Consider the following 10,451-nt stretch of genomic DNA (forward strand, 5'->3'; position numbering starts at 1 on the left):
GCAGACTTTGGCAGAATCCATCCAAGATGGAGAAGTACGAGAAAATTAAAGTGGTCGGCAGAGGAGCGTTTGGGTACTGCAGAGATCATCGCGTTAAAACTCGCTTTTAAAAATGTTGCATTTTCTAAATTAGTCGGATCGATTGCATGCAAATGTTTTTTTTTATTAAATCTGAATTGATTCATTTGAAACAGAAAGTTTTGCTGTACTTTTTGTGCGCGTGCCCGTGTCTTATGTAGTTTACTGATCTGCGGAAAAGCAACAGACACTGAAAATAGAATAGTAACTTTTTAGATAATCATATTTATTTATTTAATCATAATATTACAGTATAATACAGTGTGTTTATCACATGCATGCTTGAGAATTTTTTTGACATCACTTCTTTAGGGGGAAGTAAAAAGCGTTATGACCTGATTGCAGTGAGAAAACAGACCGGACTCAAAGTCTTCATCTTGAACACCAGCTTTTCTTTTTATGGGACAGGATTGTGCATCTTTGCCGTCGCCGATCTGATGGTGCTTTGGTGATTCTGAAGGAAATCCCAGTGGAGCAGATGACCAGGGATGAGCGTCTTGCCGCACAGAATGAGTGCCAGGTTCTGAAGTTACTCAACCACCCGAACATCATCGAGTATTATGAAAATTTCCTGGAGGATAAGGCGCTCATGATCGCGATGGAATATGCACCAGGTAACACATTACCTAGTGTTTATTATGACACCTTACCATATTACAATTCATTCAAATGAAAGGAAACTTAGACTTTTGGAGCAAATGACTAGTCAGTGAGTCGAATAAATGATGTTCCTCCAGATCAGATCAGTTCATCAGTCTGAATAAAAAGCATTCTGAATCTTAGGGCATCAAACCAAAACGTACATGTGGTTCATTTATTAAAATGTCAGTAATATTTTAAACTTTACTGACAAACAATACCTGTAAATGCATTTATTCTTTGCTGTTGAAAGTAAAAATAAAGTTTTGTGATCTAATCTTTATATCTTGATATTCTAGGAGGAACTCTTGCTGATTACATCCAGAAGCGATGCAATTCCCTGCTGGATGAAGACACCATACTGCATTTCTTTGTGCAGATCTTACTGGCCCTTTACCACGTGCACAACAAACTTATCCTTCATCGAGATCTTAAAACTCAGAACATTCTTCTCGACAAGCACCAGATGATAGTCAAGATAGGAGACTTTGGGATCTCCAAGATTCTAGTTAGCAAGAGCAAAGCTTACACTGTAAGTGCCGTGATTCTATCACAGTTTTACTTGTAACCATTGAGCATATTAGTGCTGTAATTATATACTTGTGCTTGTAATGGCAGGTGGTTGGTACACCTTGTTACATCTCGCCTGAACTGTGCGAAGGAAAACCGTACAACCAGAAGAGTGATATTTGGGCTTTAGGCTGTGTGCTCTATGAACTCGCAAGCCTCAAAAGGGCCTTTGAGGCAGCTGTAAGAAACATTTTCAATTGATTTGTCTCAAAGTAAACCTCCTGAACTTCCTGAACCTTCCTGAACTTCCTGAAAGTGTATGGTGATAATCTAAAACGAGTTGTTTTCTGTTTTTTAGAACCTCCCAGCATTAGTCCTAAAAATCATGAGTGGTACTTTCGCCCCGATTTCAGACCGCTACAGCCCCGAGCTGCGACAGCTCATCCTCAACATGCTTAACCTGGACCCGTCCAAAAGACCCCAGCTCAATGAGATCATGGCCAATCCTATCTGCATCCGGCCTCTGCTTAACCTCTACACTGACATCGGCAATGTCCGAATGCGCAGGTTGGACAGTTTAACATCATCTGTACAACAATGACTCACAATAACACACTCAAATCTGACTTCTGATAAATACGTTTACTCAGTAACCTGTTTCCAATAGAATTGAAAAGCCACTGCCCAGCATGCAGACAGGTGCTCATGGCAGACCAGGAAGCCATGTGACTGGAACCAGAACAAGGGGTTAGATTTCCTCTCTCAACACCATGTATTGTTTTGGAGTCATTGCATAATTTTATATGGGATATATTTATGAAATAGCCCAATTATATCTATAATTATAATATATAATAAAATTATAATATAATAAATAGTTCCTTTTTACAGACATATCAGCATTACATGTTTATCCAGTGTTAGGGGTGTAACGGTACACATATTCGTACCGATATTTTCCGTTACAGGGCTTTCGCAATCCTTTGTGGTAAAATCTGAGTTCCCTCAGGAACATATTAAGTGGCGCCCTCACACTTTGAATGCATTTTTTTATTAATATTATTAAACTTGAAAACATACACAACAATGGCAGGTATAAAAGAAACTAGAGTTAGCACAGTGGCTGCTCACTCCGTACCGGAAATAAGATTTGTTATGCACATGCATGAAAACGCTAAAGAATCCATAGCGCTAGCTTTAGCTGCTAACCAGGAAATGGCTAACGCTAGTTATTTTATATATTATTTATATATATATATATATATATATATATATATATATATATATATATATATATAAAATAACTAATGTTATAAATATAATATATAACGCTAGAATTTTGTGTTCTGTTACACCCCTATTAAGTGTATTAATTGATTCAACCGGTATTAAGCAATTTTTGTTTTTATTAATATTAATGTTACTGCTTATATTAGTACTATTACTACTTTTTCTACTGTCAACAATAATAAGGATGATATACTCAAAGTGTATTTTTTTTTTTCAGGTGGGTTGTCAAGCTTAATTTCAACCAAAATGATGCACTCTCTGCCCTTATCATCTGTGTATACATGGGGGAGTGGAATCTCCACGCCTCTCCGCTTGCCCATGCTCAACACTGAGGTTCTGCAGGTTTCCCTGGGACGCACACAAAAGATGGGGGTCACCAAATCAGGACGCCTCATTACCTGGGAGGTTAGTTGGTTGAAACAGAATAGATAGACCTCTAGAGTTATTATGATCTAGATTATTAGAATTCAGGTTAAAAGTGCTAACGTTTCTTACTTCTATTTCACAACGTTTTCTTTGTGTGTTCTAAGTGTGTTGTCTGTATTGTCTGTGTGTGTTGTGTTTTCATTAAGCCTCTTTAACACCCACATGCTCACTAACCATATACAATGTATAGACAAAAGTATCGGGACATCTGACTTTTCCAGCCATATGTAGTTTTGAACAATTACTAACAGTTCCAAAACTGTTGGAGTTAAAGGCACATAACTGTATAGGATGCTTCAGCATAACATGGGCTCTAACCTGAACCCTATTGAACACCTTTGGGATGAATTGGAACACTGACTGCACCCCAGGGCTCCTATGAGCACAAATATCCATAAGTACACTTCAAAATCTAGTGGAGCATTATTATGGAGATTATTATAACAGCAAATGGGGACTGAATATGGAATGGGATTCTCAGAAATCACTACGAATCTTATGGTCAGGTGACAAACTTTTGTCTATACAGGGTCCCCAAGAGACCGGGAAAATCAGGCAAACAAATTAGTTATGTGGCAAATACAATTCCTCGATAAACCGGGGCTCAGATTCGAACCGCAGTAAAATTACTGCAATTCCCCAAAAATTATACGGAATTTTACAGAACAAAACGAACTCTTTTGAAGATGAAAGCTTTGAAACTTCTTTTGTTGAAATATTTTATTTCACTGAATGAGCTATTTATCTTTGATCTGTTGTGCCAGGCTCCCACTGTGGGCTGTGGCGAGGCTTCTCTACCTGGTGCTCTGGAGCAGATGCAGCCCCAGTTCATCTCCCGGTTCCTAGAGGGGCAGTCTGGCGTCACCATCAAATCTGTCTCCTGTGGAGACCTTTTTACAACCTGTTTGACGGGTACACATAAACATAGCAAAATGCAAGTTTTGTGTAAAAATGCTAAAGGAAATGTCCTCTCTTTGCATGTCCTATTTAGGTTTTAAATACTAGAACACAAGTCCAGTCACATTGACCTACTATTCCTAGAAGATGCACTGTTTTCTCTCTATAAAACATTGTTGCTAAACCTTTAAAGAGTAATTCAAAGAGTGAAACACCATTAAACCATTAATCCAGTAGCTCAACACAGCTTTTACATTATCTGCTTTTACCGTGCTATTGCTTTTCCCTTTACAGTTTATTACAGATGGCAGATTAATATATAATGCTTCTTTTAGGATTATACTGTTTTTGGTTAATCCTAATTCCAGTTCACTCTTTGTTCTGAGCTGTTAATTCTCCAGTCTTCTCTCTTTGCTTACAGACAGAGGCATAATTATGACTTTCGGAAGTGGAAGCAATGGGTGTCTTGGACATGGAAATTGCAACGACATAACACAAGTAAATGTTTCCTATAGCTTCTTGATATTCAGTGCTAAATGGTGGGGAGGTTCAGCATTAGCATTTAAGAAGAGTGAGAGTTTTAATCTTAGTGCTTTACCCTGGGGCAAGACCACTGGCCCTCAAATGCTGAAATTTATGTTGAATTATTGTATTTTTTTATCTGCTTTGGATTAAAGTGTGTCTCTAAAGAATTTGAGAAAATCTGATATTGGTAGTCGAATCAGGCCCCTCCTATCGGGGTCACCCCTATCTACACTTCCACCATCTTTTTTATTTTGTTTACAAATTTGGGATGAGTGTTGTGTGTTTGTGCATGTTTCTTTTTAAATTCCATTGCAACCTTGTGACAGCTTCCTGATTCAGTCATGAGAATGATATCAATAAGGTCTTCTTTTCCGTAATGCATTCCGTAATAAAAATCCGTAATACATAATACAAACTATGTAAGAAAAGTATTAAAAATACATTTTGCTAAAGAAAATTCCCTAATATATAGAGACTTTTCATACAGACAGTGGTTAATATTAGTTGGATAAGGCAACACTTTTTTTTCTATCTGCAAAAAACATAAGTAGATATTAAGGTAAATAGAATGTACTTTTTTTTCCATACATGTATAAAACAGATCAAAACTTGCTGCTTTTTCTTCTTTTGTTTTTGTGTCTGTGTAGCCAAAATAGTGGAGGCTCTCCTGGGCTATGAGCTGGTTCAGGTGTCCTGTGGTGCCTCCCATGTGCTGGCTGTGACCAGTGAGAGGGAGGTTTTCTCCTGGGGTCGAGGAGACAATGGTGCAATAATGCGATCAGTGACTTTGTCAAATAAATTTTTGTGTCTAGTGATTCTGCCTTTGTGCTTTCATCTCCTATTTTAACACACGAAACACACCTCTCCCCTTTTTGTCTCTTTGGCAGGACGTCTTGGACTGGACACCCAGGATACCCACAATGCCCCACAGCAGGTGAATATCCCCGTAGATTTTGAGGCGCAGCGAGTTTTGTGTGGGGTTGACTGCTCCATGATCATAAGCACTCAACACCAGATCCTGGCATGTGGAAGCAACAGGTAACTTCAACAGCATCAAACACCTTCATTAATATGGTTAGTGATTAGTGTGTGTCACATTGGGCAAATCACTGGCAATTAGTATTTTATTAATAGAGGTCGGTGTATGATAAAAAAACAAAACAAAACAAAAAAAACAACAAATAGAAGCACAGACATTTGAACACTTCAGACACTAAATAGGATGCTGGATTATACAGGATACTGTGTGTAGTGGAAGGTGTGACCACCAGAGGGTGCTATAATTTATATTTTGCTGGAAAGCTTTGCTTAGTTTTTAATAACAGACATTGGCAGAAAACAGCTTTACTGAAATCAGATTTGATCTCTAATGAACAAGCCAGAGTGCTAAGTCTGTGTGTCTGGTGTGGTACCATTCACAGTAAACCCACGTGCAGGGCCCCCTTCGGAAGTGATTTTCAGGTGAGCAAGTTTCCAAGCGTAAGTGGGCCCATCAGGATGGACCAGGAAGGTCTAGGGGGCAGAAGGAGTCATGATCAGTGAAATCACAGGAGTAACTTGATAGAGGGAAGGATGAAGTATATAAAACAGATAATGCTTTTGTACTGTAATGGTTTAAAAAGATGATAAATGTATGCAGAGTACGTGTGTTCATATGTCGCTATGACATTATGACTGAAAGATTACACAGACAGGAAGATGCCATGGAACATAAAGCAGTCAGCCATTTTATTAAAATACCTTTATACTGCAAGTGACCCTCCTGTAGAAGGCGGTTTTAGTGCTATTCAGTGACATTTGCTACTCCACAGTAGCGAGTAACCAATTGATCGATTTACGATGCGATTGCTAATCATAACTTAGGTAATAACATTTTAATTATACAGTATGTGTTGGTTAGAATAGCATTTAATACACATGTTTTAGATTAGACTTTATTTCCATTTGGAAACTTCAGCTTAATTGTACTAACAAAGTATCTTGGTCATCCTGACCATTCACACATTGGCAACATCATACAACAAAAAACCCTTTGGCAATTCATTTAAAATGCGCTTAAACACCTGATGCGTCGACGTGCTTAAACAACTGAGGGAGGACACACTATCAATTCCTGCAGTATTTCCCTGACCAACTAGTTCTGTTTGTTGATTCCTGCAATGTCACTGAAAAGCATTGAAAGAAGCCTTTGCTTAGGAAATGACACCTGCCCTACACGGCCACATTTAGCCACTGACTAACACATGAAGGATAACGAATATAAAGAAGTAAGGATGGCTGTTCATGTGTTTATTTGACATAAACACATGAATAGCCATCCTTACTTCTAACTAGTATGAGCAGAACAAGTAAATTCAAAAGAGATTTTATTCCACACAGGTTTAACAAGCTGGGCCTGGATACAATCAGTGGGACAGAGGAACCCCCCTTATGTTGTCAGGTAGAAGAGGTCCATACGTTCCAGCCTGTTTGCTCGTCCCCAATGAACCTTGATAAAATTCTGCATATTGACATTGGAACGGCCCACTCTGCCTCAGTCACAGGTGAGACAAGGATCCTCCTGCTTTTTTTTATCTGTTTAACTTATTGCTATGAGAGGTTTTAACCAGCTTTCTTTTGAAAATATGCCCTAAAACCCAGAGAAAGGTCAGTGTTTCACATTTGGTAGTAACCAGCATGGGCAGCTTGGCTGCAGCTCTCGCCGCCACAGCAGAGTGCCCTTCCAGGTGCCAGGGCTGCACGGCATCACCACGGTAGCGTGTGGAGACGCGTTCACTCTGGCTATAGGTGCAGGTACGAAAAGCAAACTATCATAATCTCTTAGCTGTTGTTTCAGGCTTTAAGTATCTGAAAAACATAATTTTGTCTTTTGGGTCTCATAAATCATTACAAAGCATCATTTCAGAGTGATTATATTACATATGTCGCTGTCGCCTAGTTGTATTAAATATTTTGGAGCATTTACGAATTCTAGTTTTAGCATTAGAACCATTTTCTGAATGCTTAATGATGTAGTCAGGTCCATTAAGAAGCTTAGCGTCTTCTTAAAGGCAGAAGAAAATAATGCTTTACACAGTATAAGTCTCCAACCTGCTGCTTGAAACTACAGTTTCAGATATTAGTTATTAATTTGTTATTACTATATGATGTGTTACTGGTGTGTGTGTGTTTTTTTTTTTGTCTGTTAGAAGGTGAGGTGTATACCTGGGGGAAAGGAGCCCGTGGGCGCCTCGGAAGAAAAGAAGAGGATTCTGGGATACCAAAGGCAGTGCAGCTTGATGAGAGTCACCCATTCACAGTTACATCAGTGGCTTGTTGCCATGGCAACACACTCTTGGCTGTGAAACGTAATGTAGCATAATATGTCTTTTGACATTCCATTAGAAAACTCTGGAATCATTCAGGCCTTTGATTAACTCCAGCCAGACATTACAGTTACCACAATGTAGGACTGTTTACTTATATTCAACAGATTAAAATAACAAAAATTTATTTTTAATATATAATTAATATATATATATATATATATATATATATATATATATATATATATATATATATATATATATATATATATATATATATACACACAGACTCTGCAGTAACCTAGTAGTAATGCACTGGCAGTTTCTCTAAGATTTGATGGATCTGGCTGTTTGTATCAGGGCTTTGGGCTGTTAATGATCACTGATCCTGGGATAAAAGGCTTTTTTGCCTGTTGTACTCAGTTGACAATAGTAGCAGTGTAACACAAGTTGCACTTTGTTTCAGTCCTTTTAGGCTTCAATAGCCAAAGGCTTATTACTAATGCACTGAATTGACTTCATATGTGCTTTGTTCCTGGGAATACAATGAAAACAGGCCTGTCGTGTTTAGATGACCAGCCTGTTAGATTCAGGGACTTATAATGTTGTAAACAGGTGGAACAGCTTATTACTTTTAAGTTTTATATATATATATATATATATATATATATATATATATATATATATATATATATATATATATACATTTTTTTTTATGGAACTCATTTTATTTGTATTAAGTGTATATTGTAATGTGAACTAGATATAATTTTTAATGAAATATACACATGCACCGATATACTTACTGATATGTACACTCTCTTTTACAGCTTTTTTTGAAGATCCTGTCCCAAAGTGACTGTTAAATCTCAGCTGCATCTGCAAGAGAACAGACAGACCACTTCTTCTGAAAAACTTTCATAAACATTTGGAGCAGTTAATGACTAGTATTTTTGAAGGCTTGGCAGGAAGTGGACTGCCAAAGAATGTCAAGGCATTCCGATCCTTAATGGAAAGTGCAATAATGTCTTAGGTATTATTCACATGGATTATGAAGGATTATGGATTTATATATTCCATTGAAATTATTTATAGTGCGTTTTACACTCGAGGGCAATATCGTTGATGAATGCTGCTTTCGCTCTAAGTTTGTCATTTTGCTGCTATACAATTCCATTATAATTATGTAACACACACACACACACACACACACACACACACACAGGAAGTCAAACAGGTTCTGTAGGATTATCCTAACACAATGACAGATTTGACACACAACGCCGCTGGCTGCCAAAGAGAATCAGAGCAGTGTTACAGAGTTACAATGCTATGATATATAATTTTTCAAATATTTTTTGTATGTTGAAAGATTGACGAGGTTAAAAATAAATGTTTTCACATACGTGGACCGAAATGTTTTCACATACGTGTCTTTATTTGAAAATGAGTTTTTATTATTATAAAGGGTTAGAGAGTCAGAGTGTGTATGAATGTGTATACATTATTCTGTGATTCATATTTAATAGTGTTAAAATTTTTGTGTATAGCGCTTTTAACAATGACCATTGTCTCAAAGCAGCTTTACACAGATAAGTTGGTGATAAAATGAATGAGATGTTCTTTATAAGTAGAAATTTGTCCCTGACTAATAACTGATACTATATTTTCTTTTATATTTGGTGTATTTTTTAATATGCTGATCCTCCAATAGAGGGAGATCTTTCCTTAACAAACTTTTTATTATTATTCTTATTATAACGCTACTAAACTGTAGTGTAGGATTTGTGAGCAATTAACCAATTAATCAATATATATATATTTTTGTAAAACAACAACATAAAAAATAACATAATATACATTATATAATAACATATAACAAAATATTCTCGTTGTTTATTTACACTTATGGTGATATTCTGAGTGATCTTCAGCGTATTCTGGATTTTTGTATTCCTGCAGATTATATAAGATTCTATGAGGTTATGTACAGATACAGAAATAAAATCAGACACGCGTAGTGATTTGAGACGGGCGATGACGTATTCAGGCCCCGCCCACGCGGGGAAGGCTGGGTGTGGCTTATTCAACCTAAACAGATGGGAGCAGGAGGGTTTTTGTCCACACACCGCTGTCAGTGCTCGTGGAAAACGGAGATCGGACGCGTCTCGTGTGTCCGCTCGCGAGCTCATTGTTCCCAGCGAGAAGACAAAACAACAGTGGCAGGTTTTCACTGGAGCTGACACGCGCCCCAGACGGACTGTTTGCCTGTTTCCAGGCGCGACCTTGTTGCTCGAGAGGCAGGACGATCTTGGCGAGAGGACAATAGAGATCATTTCTGTGCAGACTGGAGGATCGCCTTCAGAGCACTTTCTTTACTAAAACGCACGCTCGCGAAGTGCGTGTCAAGGAGCAGGATCTGCTTTTTGCCGTTGATCCGCGTTGGCTGCTGAAGTCGCCATGCCCGGCTACGACTATAAGTTCTTGGAGAAGCCCAAAAGGCGCTTTCAGTGTCCCCTGTGCAGCAAAGCCATGAGGGAACCCGTGCAGGTTTCAACCTGCGGCCACAGGTTCTGCGACACCTGCCTCCAGGAGTTCCTCAGGTACGAGGCCTTCTTATGGACACCAATGTATAGATGTAGAGTTTGCAAAGAAATGAGGATGTGAAGGTGGAGGAGAGGTCATGCACAGTGGTTTCACATGACTGACAATGCGCAGACAGTGTGTTTCTGTAGCTTTTATCCACATCCACATACACCTTCTGGTAGCTTGAGCCACTGT

General features: G+C 38.2%; 2 protein-coding genes across 2 annotated transcripts in view; both read left to right on the plus strand.

The window, feature by feature from the left end:
- On the plus strand, nucleotides 1–9,081 carry nek8 (NIMA-related kinase 8). The gene is made up of 15 exons (XM_046863320.1): nucleotides 1–73; nucleotides 487–692; nucleotides 1,017–1,249; nucleotides 1,336–1,467; nucleotides 1,586–1,794; nucleotides 1,895–1,974; nucleotides 2,735–2,922; nucleotides 3,708–3,855; nucleotides 4,262–4,411; nucleotides 5,013–5,129; nucleotides 5,253–5,403; nucleotides 6,745–6,908; nucleotides 7,006–7,158; nucleotides 7,554–7,712; nucleotides 8,501–9,081. The coding sequence occupies exons 1-15, from the start codon at nucleotides 27–29 to the stop codon at nucleotides 8,527–8,529; spliced, it is 2,166 nt and encodes a 721-aa protein (XP_046719276.1). The 5' UTR covers nucleotides 1–26; the 3' UTR covers nucleotides 8,530–9,081.
- Nucleotides 9,082–9,793: 712 nt separating this feature from the next.
- Nucleotides 9,794–10,451, plus strand: part of traf4a (tnf receptor-associated factor 4a) — a 30,628-nt gene continuing 29,970 nt past the window's right edge. Inside the window, exon 1 of the mRNA XM_046863469.1 lies at nucleotides 9,794–10,273. Within this exon, the coding sequence (XP_046719425.1) occupies nucleotides 10,131–10,273 (143 nt within the window). The 5' untranslated portion in view covers nucleotides 9,794–10,130. The remainder of the gene's footprint in view (nucleotides 10,274–10,451) is intronic.

Source organism: Silurus meridionalis, chromosome 12 (assembly GCF_014805685.1).
Source record: "Silurus meridionalis isolate SWU-2019-XX chromosome 12, ASM1480568v1, whole genome shotgun sequence".
In the NCBI taxonomy this organism is placed as follows: domain Eukaryota; kingdom Metazoa; phylum Chordata; class Actinopteri; order Siluriformes; family Siluridae; genus Silurus; species Silurus meridionalis.